The sequence below is a fragment of the Gossypium raimondii genome, chromosome 6 (assembly GCF_025698545.1).
Source record: "Gossypium raimondii isolate GPD5lz chromosome 6, ASM2569854v1, whole genome shotgun sequence".
Lineage (NCBI taxonomy): Eukaryota > Viridiplantae > Streptophyta > Magnoliopsida > Malvales > Malvaceae > Gossypium > Gossypium raimondii.
Genome location: NC_068570.1, coordinates 42943169 through 42964933, shown reverse-complemented (window position 1 = coordinate 42964933; position 21765 = coordinate 42943169). Strand labels below are relative to the sequence as shown.

The 21765-nt window shown below is 33.3% G+C and overlaps 2 protein-coding genes across 12 annotated transcripts; both read right to left on the bottom strand.

The window, feature by feature from the left end:
- Positions 1–412: 412 nt before the first annotated feature.
- LOC105773022 (ubiquitin-like-specific protease 1A) lies at positions 413–3287 on the bottom strand. Its single transcript, XM_012594591.2, has 7 exons — positions 2508–3287; positions 2287–2376; positions 1913–2005; positions 1704–1823; positions 1322–1425; positions 966–1038; positions 413–723 (listed from the first exon to the last, which is right to left on the bottom strand). Exons 3-7 carry the CDS (start codon positions 1994–1996, stop codon positions 661–663), a joined length of 444 nt encoding a protein of 147 aa, XP_012450045.2. The 5' UTR covers positions 1997–2005; positions 2287–2376; positions 2508–3287; the 3' UTR covers positions 413–660.
- A 10273-nt stretch (positions 3288–13560) lies between these two features.
- Positions 13561–21009, bottom strand: LOC105771994 (cytochrome b-c1 complex subunit Rieske-4, mitochondrial-like). 11 transcript variants are annotated; one of them, XM_052632405.1, is made up of 4 exons: positions 20684–20913; positions 20337–20482; positions 18371–18767; positions 13561–14142 (listed from the first exon to the last, which is right to left on the bottom strand). In XM_052632405.1, the coding sequence occupies exon 4, from the start codon at positions 14117–14119 to the stop codon at positions 13721–13723; it is 399 nt and encodes a 132-aa protein (XP_052488365.1). In that variant the 5' UTR covers positions 14120–14142; positions 18371–18767; positions 20337–20482; positions 20684–20913; the 3' UTR covers positions 13561–13720. The 11 variants fall into 11 exon arrangements, 4 of the variants coding, with proteins under 4 accessions (XP_052488365.1, XP_052488363.1, XP_052488364.1 ...); XM_052632403.1 differs by having other exon boundaries at positions 17628–18767; positions 20684–20912; XM_052632404.1 differs by having other exon boundaries at positions 18531–18767; positions 20684–20912.
- Between the last annotated feature and the right edge of the window lie 756 nt (positions 21010–21765).

Genomic DNA, 21765 nt, shown 5'->3' with positions numbered 1-21765 from the left:
TGACCTTTAGCGGCGCTTTTATCACAAACGCCGCTAAAGACCATGACCTTTATCGGCGCTTTTGTCACAAACGCCGCTAAAGATCATGACCTTTAGCGGCGCTTTTTATCACAATCGCCGCTAAAGAACAAACCTTTAGCGACGCTTCTCACAAAAACGCCGCAAAAACATAACATTTAAAAAATTATTTTAATCAAATAATATTTATTTTTATGATAAATATTATATTATTTTTATTTTTAAATTTGAACTTGAAATATACTTTTAAGGATAAATAAAAATATTATTTAAATTAAATTTTCTATGAAAATGATAAAAGAAGGCAAATAAAGGAAGCTTAAATAATAATAATAATTAATAAAAGTGAGAAAACGTAAATAATTAATAAAAATTAAAATTTGTAAACCTCGAAATTTAGGTAAAATCAACACCAATGCAATGCAAGCCATTGTTGAGACTAATACAAGTGAAGAAACTAAGATCCTAATAAGAGAATCCTATTTTACTAACAGCAGTAAATGCAAATGACAAGAAATATCCATACTTTGTCCACTATTTATATCGAAAAATCAGATCATAAGAAGCAATCTCTTTGAACACCATTTCAATTCCTAGTAAGGCCTTCGAAAGTAGTTGAAGAAAGCCGGCATACACATCCGATCAATCAGCTTTCAGTTTTAGAATTTCCTTGGCGGTCCTTAAACGAAAATAGGGCATGTGTTCCTACATAAGCATGGAAAAATCCAACTCAGTTCAAAGACAAATAACCAGATATCGGGTTTCAAACAAATGAATGTGCATGTGAGAGTATCTCCAATATGTACTTCTGCCTTTTGTCATATTTAGGCAGATGGACAACAGATTTTACATCCCAACAACTACTGCCCTGAGTACTAGAGTTTAATCATAGAAAAATCAAAATAAAACATGAACTACAAGGATAAAAAATTGTTCCATGGACATACCTGCTCAAAACAAATACTTAAGCCTCTGCTATAGAAGTCGATATATTTTAACATAAACATGCCACAATCAAACCTGTACATAGAGAAAATTTTTTAAGGGGAACAATTCAAATTCTAACACAAAAGGCATATGACACCATGAAACTAGCAGTGCAAATTAATAATTGAATTCACCAAATATTTGGAACCAATTGCAATAAATAGTTAGTATAAAAAGACTCAGATACCTATAAAGCTACCTCACAATCAATTACTACACAATATAAGTTATTTTGTTTAAGAAATAAGCTTATAAAGAACAAGTACTTTGAGTACTGCTCCCTAAAGTGTATTGCAACAGATACTAGAATACGCACCCATTCTCCTGTGCAGGAAGATCGTCAATAAATTCTTGTTCCCAAGAACTTATATCAATGTCCTTCCCACTCTTGTCCTTCACTTCTTCAGCAAAGTACTTTGCCTGGCACATTGCAACCAATATTAAACAAGTTCAGCAGAAGTGCCAAAAAAATATCATATGAACTTTGTTTAGGATGATATTTCTTATAGAGGTTAAGAGTGGGAACGGTGGGCTTCAAGTGAGTAAGATAAGAATGATTTACAGCATAAAGTAGTGGAAAAATGAGTCTACAGGATCTTAAATTCCAAATCTTCTAACATTTAAACTACGTAATGACCTTTGGATCAATCAATTAAATGCATCGAAATAATATGAAATCTAAAAAAAAAAGATCATACCAGTGCTCTCAGCACATTATGATCTCTTCCTTTTAGTGAATCAAGATATTGGAACTTCTGATCTTTCTTATTGATAACTGCCAAACACCAATGTATGTCTTTGTGTATGGGGACAAATATCTAAGCAAAATGGAATAATCGATACAAGGATGAATAAATATATCATGTAAAACAAATGATTGATTCAAAGTGTTAAGATAAATACTTACTTTATCACAGTCCAATAGGCAGTAACCTAGCTTCCATTGTGAATTCCATCTTTTGATAGCTCTATAATTATAGCCATTCTCCATATTCACTAACTGAGCATCATAATTTAGAAACAAAAAAGTAGTTTAGAAAATGATAATTACAAAGACTTACATGAACAAGCAAAGTAAAGTATGGGAAAACTGAAGGTAGAAGCAGGAAACTACCTTTTTATAGAAGATGGTATTGAAGAAATGGCTTAACTTTACTTTCTTAGCATGCATTAATGACATTTTTTGCTCATGAAATTATTGCTAACGCAATGTTATGATTTTAAAATATAGTATATAGTTATAAATCTCATCAAAAGAGGCAAACAAGAAAGGCCCATTACCTTGAACTATGATCATGTAGCAATTACTGAAATCATGTGTGTCTAAATCAGTCGGTTCCATGTAAAATACAACATCTGCACCTGTAGTTACTGCAAGAGGTGTATTGTCAGAGCGAGCCAATTAATAGAATGTTATTACTATAAATAGTATTAACTAGGCTCAAAGTGTTTCATAAAGGCACGCATGCAAAACCCCTAAGAATGTCGAGTATAATCACTACCTGCTAGAAAGACCTGGTTCTCTGATCTTTGCAGATTCCAATCCTACCGATGATCGCAAAGGTTTAGCATTGCTGATATAGTAGGTCAGTCATTAAGCATTAGCCAGCCAAATTTAAAACCCTTTATGACCAACACTAAAATCACTCAGTAACTACTTGAGTGGCCAACAACAGACAATTTTTGACATTTCTACTCTCGTACAGGCTTTTAGGTAGTAGCTGGAGCCTATAGGAGAGTGTGTATAATCTATAACCAAAATAAAATTTGTTTGCATTTTGCACCGTATGCTTCTCTTGTCTCTTTCTAAACAAGTTTGTATATCTATACCATTCTTAGAACTTACTGAATTTGTGTTAAGAGTCTAAGTAACACTAAATTACTTAAAAGTTCAAACAAAATTGTAATAAAAAATTAAAAATATGCAAGAAGAGATATTTTTATGTCTTGTATTATCTTTTTCTCAATGTTTTTCTTTAAAAAAGAACTAGTCATCAACTCATCAAGAACTTCCCGGAGGTCGGTACATCAATTCAAAAACACCTAAATTGCTAGAACAATCGAATAAGCAATAATGCAAATCTCAACAACAAATAAAACAACAATATTTGAGGAAAAAATCCATCAAATGTGCACCGATAAACCTAGCTGAAATTTCAGAACTAGAATACTATTAAAGTCCCAATTTACTAATGCAAATGAAACAAAACCTAACCAATTAGCCACGTAAAACCTCAAAATCAAATATGCAATTGAACAAAATATATGACAACACACACACACACATATATGACAATCCAATATGCAATTGAACAAAATATATGACAACACACACACACACACACATATATGACAATCCAATATGCAATTGAACAAAAGGATGCAGAAACAAAAATGACATTATATTGTTTGTAATGGCTGCATCAGAGAGAGTGAGGTCCATGACATAAAAATAGTATGCAAGCAAGCCATTTGGTGCCGACCAAGTGCCCAATCAACTTTATCCGAGTGGCACTTGGATGTTTCACATGCATGCTTTTTCATGCCTTTGTTACTACATTACTTTGATTTCTTACATGCTTCGCTTCAAAGCATGTCAATTACACCATATTTGGAACTCAACAAACTTATTTAACTGGAAGGAAAATTATCACTGTTCCGAAACATTACTGTGTAACTTGTGTACAGAAACCCAGGCAAGGTTTTCAGGGTCTCTACTATATCCCAATGCTACAGAGATGATCTGCGACAAACACACTCTCCTAGTTAGATCGCCAAACCAAAGACATGAATTGAAGAGCCGGTAACAACAAACTGCAAAGCGCAGGAAGGGGTTCGTTGAGGCACTCTCGAAATTTGGTATAAACAAAAGGGTGTTTTTTTTGTTAAACGTTTGCGGCGGGGATAGCCATTGGAGAGCAAAAAAAAGAGCGGGAACTAGAGAAAACGATGAAGAAGGAGTTCAAAATATCGTCGTCTGGTAGCGAGATGGAAACCTGGGTTCCTTTAATAGGGTCAGGTAAAGAGGAAAGAGAGAAAGGGAGAGGGGAAAGGGTAATAGGAGAAAGGACTTGGTGAAAAGAAAGGGAATGGGTATCAAAAGAAAGTTCAAAACATTGTCGACCATGAGAAGATTAGGGATTTCACGGGGGAAAATTTGGGTAAAATGGCGCGATTTACTTTTTGCGGCATTTTTGTAAAAAAATGCCACAAAAAATCTTTTATTTTGTAGAAATTATTAGTTAAGTGATTTTATAAAATATTTATTATTTTTTTATAAATTAAATTTTTATTAGAAATTATTTTGTAGAAATTATTAGTTAAGTGATTTTATAAAATATTCATTTTCGATCTAATCTCCATTTTATTAGAGATGTTTCTTCTTAACTAAAATATAACAATACTAAAATATAACTATTTTGCTAGATGCTCAATGTGGAATGATTTTAGTTTTTGTATTTCATTTTATTTATTATAATTTGCTCCTATCCAAAATAGATACTTACTTATCCATATCAATCATTACATTAATTTATTTATTTATCAATATTTTTAAATCTAATATTTAAATATATCAAATGGTTTCAACCATTTAATCTAAATTTAGATTAAATATTTTAAATATAAAACATTAATTAATTGTATAAAATTTTATTATTTAACAAATCTAAAGTAAACCTTAAATCCTAAACCATTTAATATATATAAAATTTATCTATTATCTCTTAAATAATTTAAACTATAATCATAATTTAATATATTAAAATTAATATTATCTCTTTTAAAATTATATAAGAAATTATTTAATATATAAATTAAAAACACCAATTAATCTAAACCCTAAACCCCTAACCCCTATCTCTTAAACCTTAAATCATAAAACATAAACCCTAAACCCCTAACCCCCTCTTTTACAATTATATAAGAACTTAATTAATATATAAATTAAAAAATACTAATTAATCTAAACCTTAAATCCTAACCCGACCCCTAATCTCTAAACCCTAAATCACTAACTCTTAACCTTTCACCCCAAACCCCTAACCTTTAACTACAAACCCCTAAATCTTACTTAATATATAAATTAAAAAACACTAATTAATCTAAACGCTAAACCCTAACCCGAATCCCTAACCCCTAACCCCTAAACCTTATTTAATATAAATTAAAACACACTAATTAATCTAAACCCTAAACTCTAACCTGACATCAAATCCATAAACCCTAAATCTTTAACTCTTAATCTCTAACCCCTAACCCCTAAATCACAACCCTTAAACAAGAATCCCTAATCCATAATCTCTAATTCCATAATTTATAAACCATAAAATTGTAACTCCTAAACCGGTCATAAATCCTAAATTAACCATATACCCTAAACCATATATATTAAACCCTAAACTATAATGATAATTAATTAAATATTTTAAAATTAATACTATAGTATCTTTTACAATTATATATGAAATTATTTAATATATAAATTAAAATCAATCAGTCATGTACCCAAAAAATTTTTCTATGTTTTTCTATTTCAAATTATTTCTACGTGTCATTATTTCAAATTTATCCAGTTTTAACAAATATTCAATTAATAATAAATTGAATTTTAATTAATATAAATAAAAAATTAAATAGTAAAAAGAAAGATAATTTTTTTTGCGGCGCTTTTTCAAAAACGCCGCTAAAGCCCCGAGCATTAGTGGTGCTTCCTGGAAAACGCCGCTAAAGTCCCGAGCATTAGCGGCGCTTCTTGGAAAACGCCGCTAAAGCCCCGAGCATTAGCGGCGCTTCTTGGAAAACGCCGCTAAAGCCCCGAGCATTAGTGGCCCTTTTTCAAAAATGTCGCTAAATCTTCGAGCATTAGCGGCGCTTTTCAAAAACGCCGCGAAAGCCTCGAGCATTAGCAGCGCTTTTCCAAAAACGCTGCGAAAGCCCCGAGCATTACCGGCGCTTTTTCAAAAACACCACTAAAGCCCCAAGCATTAGCGGCGCTTTTCCAAAAATACCGCTAAAGCCCCGAAAGATTAGAAAATAATGCCGTTGTGCTTAGGTTTTTTGCGGCGTTTCTCCAGAAAACGCCGCTAATGCTCATTTTTAGCTGCGCTTTCCTTAAAGCGCCGCTAATTGTAACAGCCCGATTTTGGGTCTAGTCAGAACAGTGGTTTTGGGACCACAAATCGGACGAGGAAAAATGTAATGGCCTGAATTTTTAGAGGTGTCGGAACGGTGATTCGAGATCACTAAATTTGACAAATGGGTAGAAAATATTATTAATTTAGTGAGTATAAGTTAAATGTGAAGTTAGGAAAATTTTTGAAATTGTGAATAGTACACTAGAAATAAATATTAAAATAATTAGAATCGAAAATGAGGTATCGAGACCTCGGAGATTTTAAACCGAGCCATAAATATTTTTATAAATATTTATGTAGTGTTAAAAAGTTAGTATTAAAGTTTCGTTAAGAAATTTTAAAGTTCCGATAATTAATTGAACAAAAAGAACTAAATTGTAACAAATGAAAAATTATGGGAAATGATTAACTAGCTTAAATGATAAAAGGAAGAGGGCTTAAAAGGCAAATAGACCCAAGGTCTATTTGGGCTGGACGGAAAAGGCATGAAATCAGCAACAAAGTAAGGAGAATTAAGGGCAAAATTGGAATATTGCAAAATTTACTTAATAAAGTTAGGACCAAAGTGGAATTATCTAGATTTCTCTTTATTTTTCTGCATTCTCATCAGCAAAAACACCATAGAAGGGTTTCCTTAAGCAGGTTCTTCCTATTTTTACTGCAGGTAAATTCAATTCTAGATTATTTCTTGAAAATTTTATGTTTTTGTGACTTTTACAACTAGGCCCACTTGTTGAATTCATTAGTTTTTGATTCTATGAAAGAAGTTGAAAGTTGCTATGCATATGTGCTGGAAGTATATGATGATTTAGCATGGAATTAGAGCTTTAAATTGTTCATATGCTGATTTTATTGAAAGAATTGAATAGAAAGTGAATGTTTGGGACCTAATAGTAAAAGAGTTTGAAGATAGAGTTATATGTGGAAATTCTGAATTTCAATAGTTGTGTAACAACTTATAATGTCTAGGTAAAGTATTAATTGAGAAAATTAGATTAATTGAGGGGTTAATTGAGAAAGGACCGAATTGTATAAACTGTGAAATTTGGGGCAAAATGGAAATCAACATTTTGCACTAAAGCAGTTTTGGACAGCAGCAGTAGTCTAACTTTGAAAAATCACGAAAAATTGTGGGAATTGAATTATAGGATGAAAAAAATATGAAATTAAATCTTGTTGAGTCTAGTTTCTCATAGAAGAAACGGTGTAAGTAATAGAATTGTACATTTTGAGATATTTGAAGTTTAGTTAGACCGAGTTAGAATGAGTTTGGAATCCCCTGTTCTGAATTTGGAAAATTGTTAAAATTTTAAAAAAATAATTATGAGTTATAGTTTATATGTTTAGAATTATAAATGAGTCTATTTTCAAAATAAATAAATGGAAACATCATCTGAATTCGTATAATGAGATAATTAATTTTAGTAAAGAGAGGTCGAATCATCAGACGTAAAAAATAGGGAAACTTTAAAGAATAAAATGTACTATTTGGCTAAACCAAAAATTCTAAAATTTTTATAGTAAGAATATATGTGAATCTAGTTTTAGGGAAAATTTACAGATCTTAATTTGAAGCTCTGTACCTCCAAGGAAAAATAATTTAGTGACTCTAACTCAGACGGACAGCTTGAATTTTACATACAAGAAAATAGTGAAAGTACGAATAATGTTGTTTAAATGTGTTATACACATTAAGGATGAGAAATGGAGAGGAGGTGGAGGAAAATTGGGAAATATATGAATTATTTGTGTATAATTGGTCATATGTTTGATTATAACTAATAAACGATGAAATATGAATGATGCTTATATTTGTGTATTATTGGTCATGGTTTAAGCTCTTGTGTGAAAATAAAATTTCATAGTATGTGTGTATGGTATATTCGGTATATGATTTGGCATGAAATAATGTCATGAATGGTTTATCATGTGGTTAGTTCCAAAAATAGTTATGTTTAAATACACTAGGTTCCAACTATGGTTGAATGATATGTTTATATCTTGTGTGATGTGCATAGGAACAAGTGTGGAAAGATAATGAAATAGTAAGTTTATATGGTTGAAATTTAATGATTAAATGTTAATTTCATGAATTATATAATGTATGATGAAATATATATTTATTGTTGAAATGAGAATAAAATAAAAATGTGAAAATTGAATAAATGATCAAATTGAGCGGATCGCCGGATTTGAGTACTTCTGATCAAGTGACAAAGTGATAAGTGGTAGCTTTAGCTACACTTATCTGATCAAGTGACAAAGTGATAAGTGGTAGCTTTAGCTACACTTATCTGATCAAGTGACAAAGTGATAAGTGGTAGCCTAACTACACTTATCTGATCAAGTGACAAAGTGATAAGTGGTAGCCTAGCTACACTTATCTGATCAAGTGACAAAGTGATAAGTGGTAGCTTTAGCTACACTTATCTGATCAAGTGACAAAGTGATAAGTGGTAGCCTAGCTACACTTATCTGATCAGGGACAAGTGATAATTGATCATACGTAAGACCATAGTTATACTATGGCCAAGATGAAGTGAAGTTCTCAATTTTCCGTAACCATTCCCTAATTTGATTAAGGATGGTAAGTGACAAATGGGCCCAAAAGAATTAAAGCAAATGGATAAGTGGTTGTGTATTTATAACAGGATGATGTTGTTATTTAAGCTAAAGTGATATTTTCATTGCAAAATTGAGAATTTCATAAATGTGTTATTGAATGGTATAATCGATAAACATTGAGATAAATGGTAAATACGTATTAGTGTTGAACTTAATGTCATTGAATTGTACGTGAATTAAATGGAAATTGCTAGTGATATGATTTAAATTGTAAGCATGAGAAATTGCGAATTGAATGAAATGGAAATGAAGCATTGAATTGCATGAGTATGTATCGGGTCTCGTAGGCCCTAATTATTATGATTATAATATTTTGAGGATATATTGTGAAAAGTTATAGAAGCATGTTAATTATTTTGAAAATTTTAATTTAGATGAAATTTTATAACTCGGTTTAATACGTTTACAAGTGTATGTGTTTTGGTAATGCCTCGTACCTTATTCCAATGTTAGATACGGGTAATGGGTGTTACATTAATACTCGATATTTAGTGGAGTTTTATGTAAAACGCTGCTAATGCTCGATTTTTAGCGGCGTTTTTTATTCAAACGCCACTAAAAATGCTGCTAAAAGCCTGTTTTGGTGTATTGATTACAATGTGAGCTAGACATATTTTATTATGCTTATAAAATTTCCCTGATTATCCACTTAAGAACTCAATTTGCTTAAGTTCATTTTAGCTATTAGATTCACTTTTCATGAACTGTTAATTGTTTTCTTTATTATTTTCGTGATGGTTAGAATTGGAAATTTTTCAATAAGGAGGTGTCAAGGAAGGGGGTTGCTCTTTCCATGACCCATTTTGGGAATTTTGAGTGGACACTCAAATTATTTGCATTGAATGTATAATATTCCTATGAGCTTTCAGAATTTTCTATTTCTTAAGCTGAAATGAGTTTTCTTCGATGTTGCTCAGTGCTTCATTTTGCTTCTCACCATATAGGTATAGATGATCTTCTAAGGATACACTAAAAAACTTTAAAAAAATTGAACTTACACATATCCTGAAGCCCCTGACACCATAAACTCTAAATGTTTTTGTATACAATATATGTTTAGTTCAAAATTAATCTTTACTTCTGTTGGTGCATAATGGGATTTTTTATGAGTTTCTAGTCCTAATGTGGGAAAGGCGTATTGGGAGCAGCAGGCCTTTAATCATGGTTGTAAGAATCTCTAATCATGTAATTAGACTCATGTTCCAGTAAGGACCTAGTTATCCTGCTAAGCATATATACCCTGATTTATGCGTTTGCTATCAAGCCTGAAACCACCTTTATATTACTATAGTATTGTTACCATCAAACCTTACGTGAACATCTAAAACTTTATTGACCTTGTTGGTTTATATGACTTTGTGCTAGATCTTATAAGAGTTTAGTTGTTGCAATAGAGATAATTGGGAACTTTTTGCATCATTGTTTGCTTGTTTAGAACTGTTCCGATTGGAAGAGGGATGATATGTTTGGACATCATTGCATTCTTATTTTGATAGTTTGCTACATCTGACTATTTGTTTGTATTCTTGCATGTTTGTTTGAATTTTATCTACTAAATACATTCTTTGTTAACTGGTTGCTTTTAGGCTGACAATTTTGAAATGTAGAATTTGAATTGTTGTCTAAATGCAATAATTGCACTTTTATTTGTTTTTTGTCTTCTTAAAGGGCGATTAAGAGGTTAGTAATTAAATTTCATTCAATTTTGCACTAAAGTTTCTAAGCACAACATATATTGAACTGTCTCTTTAGATAGATATAACATCTCAAGACATTGTCATATATGTCTCAATTTATATCATTTTCTTTGCTCTGTTGCCACAATTTCTTTTATTCTTGCACTACTTTGAACTTTATAGGTCGTTCCTCACTGCTAAATAATGTTGCATCTAATATTACTTCTCTCTGTTCTTTTCCTTTAATAATAAATTTGATGACTGATGATCTTTAGTAAGGGATACAATACTTCAGAAATTCAGCACTTAAAAGGAGAATAAAAAAACCTATTGAAAGAATGGCACTTTACATACTATTAAAGATGACAAGTTGTTGAATGGAGATCAAATATTCCTAGTTGTATGGTAAAAAACTTTCTTCCCAAACTCCCTTGTTCCCTTTAGTTATATATACTCTAGCAGTTTAATCTTATCAAGTGGTATAATCATTTTATTCTATTTTTATTATAAATGGTGAATGGAAAGGAATTTTTATGGGGTTCCCACAAGTGGCTTCTACTTACGTGATTTTACGAATCTCACGGTCCACTGATTTACAATCATGACCTTCTATTTTCGAGATTTTACAAATCTCACAGTCTACTGATTTACAACCACGACCTTTTAATTTTGGGATTTTATGAATCTCATGGTCCACTGATTTACAATCACGACTTTTTACTTTCGGGATTTTATGAATCTCACAGTCTGCTGATTTACCTTCATGACCTTTTACTTACGGGATTTTATGAATCTCACAGTCTGCTGATTTACAATCATGACCTTTTACTTACTGGATTTTACGAATATCACAGTCTGCTGATTTACGATCATGACTTTCTACTTACGAGATTTTACGAATCTCAAAGTCCTCTGACTTACAATCATGACCTTCTACTTACAGGATTTTACAAATCTCACAATTCGCTAATTTATGATCACGACCTACTTGCAAGATTTTACAAATCTCACGGCCCATTGATTTACAATCACGATCTTCAACATACAAGATTTCCATAATCTTATACATTACAACACAGTTTATTGTATTCTATAATACATTTCGCGACATTTCTGTACATATAGTTTGTAATAATTTTATAATATAGTTCCCAGCATTTCTGTAAATACAGTTCGTGGTAATTCTACAATACAAACAATACAGATTGCAATAATTCTACAATACAATTTGCAATGTTTCTGTAAATACAGTTCACAATATTCTACAATACAATTCTCGACATTTCTGTAGATACAGTTTGCTGCATTCTGCAAATACAATTTGCAGTATTCTAGAACATGGTTCGTTTCCTTAAAACCATTTCTCCAATAACCTTGTGGCTCATGTACCACACTGTCAAACAACAAAACTTAGTAAATTTTCTAGTTAAAATTTACGTAGTAAGCCCCCAATTACATACTGCACGCATGTAAGTTTGTATTAGAAGAGCCACTTTATAACTCTTCTTCGACAAGGTAGGGGACAAATTGTTGGATAAATTGAATGGAGAAGATAGATCCGGAGATGATATTGAATTAAACAGTAGACTTCGAGGCACGGGTAACTCTTTCCAAAGAGAGCTATTTGCCCCCACACAAAGTTGCTAGAGGGTTAAGACAAAGGTCCTCCAAGGATACAACGAAGCTTTTGAATTTCCTTTGATTAGCAAAATCGAGGAATTCCCTAACTCTTACTCTAATTTCTAAAGATAGGATTGATTTTAATGATTTTGTGAGCACTATAGACCCTCTATTTATATGCACTCAATGAATACTATTTTGAAGAGTCACAACCCTTCGTGTTGGACATACTTTTTAGAAGAAACATGTCCCATGGAAATGTATCCATTGAATGATAAATCATCACTTTCTAAATTTGAATAAGTGCTCATCAATAATTAAATTTGCAATCTACAATTTCCAACGCAAATTGTTATAGAATTATAATAAAATATATCATAACCCGACCCGAAGTCTGATCCGCTCTGGTGACCTGGAATACGACCCGAAACCCCCTTTATATACGTTTGTAAATACCCTCTTTAGAGGGGTCTACTCTCCAAACACTCCACTTTTTTTATCTTCTTATTCACTAGAAAACATTCTTCCTCCCTACTCTAATCACCTATATCCCCAACTCAGCTACAATCTAAATCATGCACCAACAATATTATATGAAAGAGATTATATATTATATAAAGAGAGAAATAATAATATTTTAAAAAAAGAGGTATTGGATCAAAAATAATGCAGAACTTTACTGATTTTTGCAAATGAACGGTGTTGATTATAATACAGTACTAAGATGCTAATTCTAATACAATATTAAGATGTTGGCATCTGAACACAAGTACTAATTCCTTGGTTCTAATATAGTACTAAGACATTGACATTCAATGACCATAAGTTGGGATCCAATGGTCATAACTAAAAGTTTGTTTCGAAATGAAAATATGTTTCAGACATTTTAAAACGAAACGATATGTTCATGGAGTGAATGAAAATATATAGGGCACGTTTGGTTCGCTGTAATGGAATAGAGCTGTAATGGAATAAAGCTGTAATAAGCAATTCAATTGTTTGGTTGAAGGGAATGGAATAGAACTGTAATGGTATTCTTGTGTTTGGTTGAATGAAATGATGTTGTAATAGCATAAGAAAAAAAGCTGAAATGACCAGAGTACCCTTAACAGATTTTTTTTTAAGTACATAATTATTGTTATTAAATTTTACTAAGATTATTCTTAAAATAATAAATAATTTAATCATGTTTTAATATAATTATTACTAAATATAATTAAATAAAATAAATATATATAATTTAATAACATTCTTAATATAATTTTTATTAACATATGAATTAATAAAAATCATAACATAATCTCATGGGATCATAGTTGCCAAAATTACAAATATAGATCCAAAAGTAACAATTATTCTCATTTTTTATATATGAAAAATATCAAACATTTATACACCAAACAAACCCATGTTTTAACTTCTCTATGAGATTACCCTAGCCAACCAAAAATTTATAGACCAAATCAAAAGCCATGCAAAATGGATTCCACCATAAAGTGTTGGAGACATAGGAGATATAAATTCCATTGACAACCAAACAAGTCATCACCAAAGTTAGATCAACCAATGTATAATACACATTTTTCATTACAAACACGAAATGATATTGAACTTCAAACCCAAAACAAACAATAAAAAACCAAAATAAAAAATTAAACTTCATCCCTGTGATGCAAGGTCAACGCTGTTAGCCGTCTTGATGTCCTCTTCAGTTCTACGTTTGATAAAAAGAGGCTTCCCTCTCCACTTGACGGTAACAGTGCTCCCTAGCTCTATGCTAGAAAGGTTAACCTCAAGGGAAGCGGGTGCAAGAATGTCTCCAGTGCTCCCTAGCTCTATGCTAGAAAGGTTAACCTCAAGGGAAGCGAGTGTAAGAATGTCTTTGCGGGCAGACATGCTTAGAACAAACATGCCACCAGACAAGACGAAATAAGCAAAAGCACGCTTGCTAGGATCACTAGGTGGAAACCGCTTGCGATTATACTCGTCGTAGACAATTTTCGAAGTAGGGTTCTTCACAGCTGCCACAGTAGTAGGAACATCTAAGATCATTCCCATATCGTGTCTTCGGCTGAGGGCATCTGAAGAAAAACCCAGAAAAAGGTAAAACAACTGTCATATGCTATTACAAAAATACATGTACTGCTCACAATAGAGCAGCCAGGAAATGTGAACTAAATGTCAACACTCAAAGTAAACTAGCAGAGGCTCGTGTATCACATAATCTATAAAAGAAAGGGAGTGCGGGTAGTCCAGCCATACAAGCACAAGTTTTTAGGCCTTTATTCACATATCTATAGATTGCACCATGTCAAGATATTAGAAACTCAAATGAATAAACCGAATTACTTTAATTTCATCATACTTGCATGAATACAACTGCATGTATTTAATAAGCTCAGCTAACCAACTGTAACAGAAACGCTTAACTCTCCTAACCGTCACCAACTACTAACTGTTATTATTCCTAACATGCCCCATGCTTATCAAGTTCTTCCCTACTTGTAGTAACAACACCTAGTCGATCACGAAACTTGGTGAATGCCTCTATCGACAGTGGTTTAGTTAGTATGTCGGCAGTTTGTTCTGAACCAGGTATATGCCCTACATGAAGTACCCCATCAGCAATTTTTTCTCTAACAAAGAGTAGATCCATTTCAACATGTTTAAATTTTGAGTGCAAAATTGGATTCCCCGCAACTGCAACAGCTGCCTAACTATCACACCATACCAATGCCTTCTGTGGAACTGAAACATACAATTCAGCCAGCAAAGCTTGAATCCACATTATCTCAGCGGTGATATGAGCCACACTCCTATATTCCGCTTCTGCTGTAGACCTTGATATGACTTGTTGCTTCCTCGAGCTCCAGGAAATTGGATTTCCACCAAGAAACACACAAAAGCCTGAGGTTGACCTTCGATCATCTACATCAGACCCCCAGCTCGCATCTGAGTACCCTTCAAGTGAGAACCTTGATGTTCGAGTGAATTTCTGCCCATAATCTAATGTCCCTTGTAGGTATCTTAATATCCTCTTTACTACCTTGACATGTAGATCCAAAGGCTTATGCATAAATTGGCAGACTTTGTTTACTGCATAGGCTATGTCTGGTCGAGTAATGACAACATACTGCAGGGCCCCAACAACACTTCTATAATGACACTCATCCTCAATAGGACTTCATTGGCCGACAATCTACACGATGAAACCATAGGTGTTAGAAAACTTTTTGACTCGTCCATAGAAGCTTTTCGAAGAAGTTCAGTTATGTACTTTTTTTGTGTAAGGAAGATTCCTTGAGAAGTGTACGTCACCTCTATGCCCAAGAAATAGTGTAACCTTCCAAGATCTTTCAATGAGAACTTCGCATTTAGCTGAGTGACAAACTCATCTATGATCTTACCATCATTTCCGGTAATGATTATATCATCAACATAGTCCAGTACATACATCAACTGAGATCTTGACTGAAAAATGAATAAAGAACTGTCAGCCTTGGACACTTTAAACTGCATGCTTCCCAAAAATTATCGCAATTTGTGAAACCAAGCCCTCGGTGCTTGTTTGAGTCCATATAAAGCCTTTCGAAGTTGACAAACCAACTGTTGTCCATTAGAACCTTGTTTCTTAAAACTTGGAGGCTGCACCATATAAATTTCTTCATGCAAATCCCCATTCAAAAAGGCATTATTTATATCTACCTGTCGGAGGGACCAATTCAAAGAGACAGCCAAAGCAATAACCACTCTTAATGTAGTGGGCTTAACCACAGGACTGAACGTCTCTTGAAAGTCAACCCCAACCTCCTGTAAGTAACCCTTAACCACCAGTCGACCTTTATACCTCGCAACAGTCCCATCAGCATGCTTTTTGAGCTTGAAAATCCACTTACAACCAACTGCCCGTCGACCTGCAGGTAGGGGCATAAGATCCCATGTGTGATTTACCAATAATGCACGATACTCAGCTTCAGCAGCTACGGCCGAATTAGGATTTTGACGAGCTTCAACTATTGTCATAGGTTCCTGCTCATCCAAGGCTGAAGTAAAGACTCACGATTTAAAAATACCACTCTTGGCACGTGTTTGCATGGGATGAATGTTTGTACGTGGAGGAATCACTGTACTGCTGTCAAGTTGACCAGACGTGGGAGATACTTCAGTTATCTGTGGAGGATCAGTAGGAGAAGAAGAATTAGAATTAACTAGAGAAGATGCTACAAGAGGCATTCTTCGAGCACCAAGTGGCTGATCACGAGAACTCTCAAAAGGACAGTTATCCTCGACTATAGGAAGTATAGTCTGTCTATGCAAACTTTATGTAGAAGTTACTGAAGAGCAAAATCCATTTTGAAAAGGAAAACTCATCTCATCAAATCGAACATGACGAGAGAGATATACTCGACCGTCTGCAGCTAAGCATCGATAACCCTTTGCATTGGGAGCACTCCCAAGAAAAACACACATTTGAGACCTGAACTGGAATTTGTGCTTGTTGAAAAGTCTCAAATCAGGGAAGCAAGCACAGCCAAATACTCAAAGTAGATCATAGCTAGGCTTTTGCTTATGAAGAACCTCATAAGGACTCACATTATGAAGAACTGTTGTAGGTAGTCTGTTTGTCAAAAAAACAGCATGTTCAAACGCAAAATACCAGAACTTCAGAGGAATGTTAGATTGGGCTAGAAGAGACAATCCCATGTCAACAATTTGTCGATGCTTTCTCTCAGCAGTACCATTTTGCTCTGAATTGTAGGGACAGGTAACCCTATGATGTATTCCCAAACGAGAGAGCTCCCTTGTCAACACACGATACTCTCCCCCTAGTCGGTTTGTAACATTTTAACTGAACATCCAAACTGAACCTCAATCATCTGATGAAAGTTGAGAAAATATTGAACTACCTCAGATTTATTCTTAAGAAAATAAACCCACGTGTATCTACTATACATATCAACAAAAGACACGTAGTAACCAAACCCATTCGAGGCTACACTAGCTGGTCCCCATACATCAGACACTACTAGTTCAAAAGGAAAAGAATAGACGGTCTTGGAAGAAGAAAACGAGAGCTTGTGAGCTTTGCCTAGCTGACAGGCTGTACATAAACGAGGCAAATCAGTCTTCACAAAAGGTACACTATAGGATCTCAGAACATGAGCTAATGTGTTGGAACATGGATGTCCCAACCTGTTATGCCATAAAGCAGTAGTAGACGAGAGTTGTACACTGTTGACCAAGCAGGAATCAACCTTCGAGGGAAAGCATTTGGGGTTGGGAGCAGCCTTTGAGAATTGAAACTTGTATAAACCGTTATACATATGGCCCTCGAGAAGAATCCTCCCTGTCTGAATGTCCTTCACAAAACACAGATAACGGTGAAATTCAAAATAAACAGCATTGTCTTTTGCAAACTGACCAACAGAAATCAGGTTCTTGCAAACGGTAGGAACATGCAACACGTTCTGAAGATGAAAAAGTCTAGAGCCAACTAAGACACTAGACGACCCTACATTAGCAATAGGAACAGACTTACCATTTCCCATGAAAACACGACCAGTACCTGTATAGGGAGCAGCAGTCATTAGATTTGACCTGTCAGGTGTAACATGGTTCGTTGCACCCGAATCCGGATACCAAGTTTGATCAGTAGAGGTCGATGAAGACGATGACTACGAACATGAGCACGAGCCAGAAAAAGAAACCATAGATGAGCAAGATGCTGAGGAATGAGCAAAATCTTGAGTGTGATGGAGATTAACTGAAGGGCTTTGACCAGAAAAGTTCTCATCGAATTGATGATAACAATTTTGAACAATATGTCCAAATTTACCACATAACTGGCATTGTGGCCTAGATCGAGACCAACCCCAATCGGCTCCTCTAGTTCGCCCACGAGACCAGCCACAATTCGAACTACTACACCCTTGTTTAGAAGCCTATGAGTAAGTGGACTTCGAACCCCCAAAGGTCCCTTGATACTTATCTACCAAATTGGCTTGCAAAGGAGTTTCTGTCAATAGGGCTAAGTGGCGAGCTTCACAATCAAGAAGCATGTCAGTAAGTAGATCCAAAGATATCGGAGTTGCAGAAGCAAACACACGAACAAACTCATTCTCCATAGGAAGCCCTAACAAAATGACACTGACTTGTTCTCTTTCAGCTACCAAGCTTCCTACTGATGTTAGGCTATCACTAAGATTATTTACCTTAGCCAGATATTCTTTAACAGTTAAACTCGACTTCTTGATCGAATACAAGGCATGACGTAGACTTGCTGCCTTAATACTAGAAGTAGTGCCAAACCTTTTCTCGATTGCAGTCCAAACCACAAAGCTCGTCTTTGCTGCTGTGAGATGCACTAGAATCTCATCAGTGACTGTTGAGAGAAGCCAAGATGCTAAGAATTTATCCTACTTTCTATGAACAAGAAACGCCGGATTATCCATCAATTATCCATCACCACCTGCAAGAATCATTGGAGGAGTCGCAACTGTTCCCAACACAAAACCTTCAAGTCCATACCCATCAAGAATCAGCAATAGTTGATGTTTCCATAGCAAGAAATTGTGCTCAGCAAGATTTACTGTATCATGTTTGGCAAAATATTGAACCGTCGACGAACCACCGGTGCCAAGACTTTGTGAGTGAACAACTTCTCCAAAACTGACCGAATGACGAGGAGTTTCGGTCCCAGGAATTGCTTCCGTAGCCATGAAAGAAAACAATAGGAAAAAAAATCACAAAATGGCTCTTGATACCACGTCAAGATATTAGAAACTCAAATGAATAAACCGAATTACTTTCATTTCATCATACTTGCATGAATACAACTGCATGTATTTAATAAGCTCAGCTAACCAACTGTAACAGAAAAGCTTAACTCTCTTAACCGTCACCAACTACTAACTGTTATTATTCCTAACACACCATGATAACAGAACAACATTATTGCACGACAGCATAGGTTTTTCTCTGAAGAACTTTCTTCCTAAATGGCATGTGAGCTAATTCAACCAGATGTTTTAAGAATACATTAACATGAAGTAAAACAGTGGCTTCAAATGTGAAAATTCACCATCCACAAGCATATATGTATAGGCGAGTGCTTCAATGCTTCTCACTTGTATAAACCAAAGGATCACAAAGTTTTTTACCTCTTTTTTTAAATTTTTCTTGTATTTCCATTATCATGAATAAACACAATGTGGCTTTTTAATTCAATAAAAGCATAAATGAATGGTTATCTTCACACAAGAACAACTGATTCAAAATAAACATCTCATTATTAGCATTCAGCTTTCCTTTTTGGACATAATAGATTGGGTCTAGTATGCTCCAAAAAGTAACACATATGACTTTTTTTATTATGATCATTTTTAAGGTCATCCATCAAAACTCTTTTAAACTAAAGTTGTTATAATAATCATCATAAATATTAATAAGTAATGATATATGTTAAGCTTCCAAAATAAAAAGAAGAATTATGGGCACTAAAATATGTATATCAACATTGTTTTACTTTTTATCTTTTGTGCTTCAAGCCTGCTTAAATGACTAGACAATTTGCACAACTTGGTGATGATAACCACTAGGAAATTCATTTTTCTTGGGGACACCAAGATACGGGGCAATGAAGCTCGGCAAAATTGCACAACTTAATAGTAAAGCATTTAATAGTAAAGCATTTCAGTCTAATAGTAAAGCATTATAATTCCACAACTTAATAGTAAAGCATTTTCCTCCATGTCTCTCGCTTTAAATTATAAGACAAAACGGTTGTAATAATATCCACTCACCAAAGAAAAGAGAATTAAGAGAAACGGAAACTTATACAAGAGAGTCATTTCCAATAACACAATTTTTGAAACACTCACTTACAGTCAAAATAAAAGAAAACTTATCCAATCCAGACTTTCAAAAATACATACAGTATATATACACCCACAAAGAAAATGCTTTTCATTCCAGAAGAATTTCAGACCAAAGAAAAGAGAATAAGAGAAACAAACATATAGGGTAAATAAGATCATATATGAAGAACCCTTCTCAAACAAGGATCACTCAAAAAGTTCCCAAACTTCTACCCCAGCACAATCTGCCTTATTGTTCTACATCCTAGCATTTACTAGCAGTTACTTCTAGGCCAATTGAACTTTGAACTTCCTTTTCAAATTTTTAGTCGTTGCCAAAAACAAAACAATGAATATTTGAGATGATAAATATTTTATATGATAAGCTAGACCAACAAAAAAAGGCTATGTTTTGGCACCTTAAAAGAGGATTGCACGATGCCTGCAAAGTCCAATGGATAGGCTGCCAATGGGAAGCACAATACACTTATGAAAATCCTTCAATCTCGTACTGACCAATTTCCAGCGTTTGTGAATATCCCCTTGCTCCACCGGAAAAGTTCCCCTAAATATATAACAATTCAAACACAAAGGAAAATAGATTAAAAATAGTGAAAAAAATTAACCCTTAAGGGAGAAAAGGGAACCTACCCCATGTATATAGCAAAATTAAAACTTTTTTTGGTTCCTGATAAAATGAAGAGAAGGGGACTGTCTAACATTTCCAGAAACTCAAAAATTGTATTTACTTAAGGGAAAAGAATACCCAAAAAAAGGTTTGTCATCTTTTTCTCCAGTTTCTAAGTACCCAAACGTGAGTAACAGAAAAGTAAAATAATGAAAAATACGATAGAGCTATTTCATTTTAAGTCACAGAAACCCTAGAAAATAAAAGGTCCAACAGAAACAGTAGCAGCAGCCGCCGTGCAGAATGCTGAAGACCAAGCCGAATGCTGAAGGCGAACAGAAACAGTAAAGACGAATAAAAAGAAAAAAAAAATGCTTACTTGAGAAACCAAGCCGAATGCTGAAGGCGAACAGAAACAATAACTGTAGATGGGGAAATAACTATTCTCCCAACTAAACATACTGATAATTTTAAATTTTTATATATGCACTAAATTATATTATGTGTAAATATTTTAAATAAAAAATATAAAAAATTAAATTTTTATATATGCACTAAATTATGTTATTTGTAAATATTTTATATATAAAAAATATAACTTTATTAAAGGTATCTTTTAATTTATATACAATAAACATGTACATCTATATACACCCTTATTAATTAAAGGCACATTAATTGCTTTATAATTATATTCATTATTACCATCTACACACACTAAATATTTAAATTTACCCATTTGCTACTTATTACGAATTTTGAAAGATCTCATGGTCTTTAGGATTATAACTAATTTATACACTAAGGGCACGAGTAAATAAACAAGTTATATTCTAATTTAATACATATGAAATATCTAAAATTTATTTTCAATTTAATCAGATACTAGTGAGATAAATATATTGATTTATTTTATTTAAAATAAATTAATTAATATTATTAAAGATAAATGGATTAAATTGCTTGTTTATTAATAATAAATTAAGGGTTTGTTTACTAAACTAATGAAAATTTTCATTTCATTGAAAATGAAAATTTTTAACATTTAAATTTTAAATTGTGTTTAATAATTATATTAATTTTAATTAATATAAAATTTTCAAAAAAGTGTTGAATATAATAAGCAAGTAATAGCTACTTAGCACTTAATGTTGAATTTTATTTTTCAAAATTTTATTTTTGAAATAAATTATTTCCTTATTTTATTAAAACTTAAAACA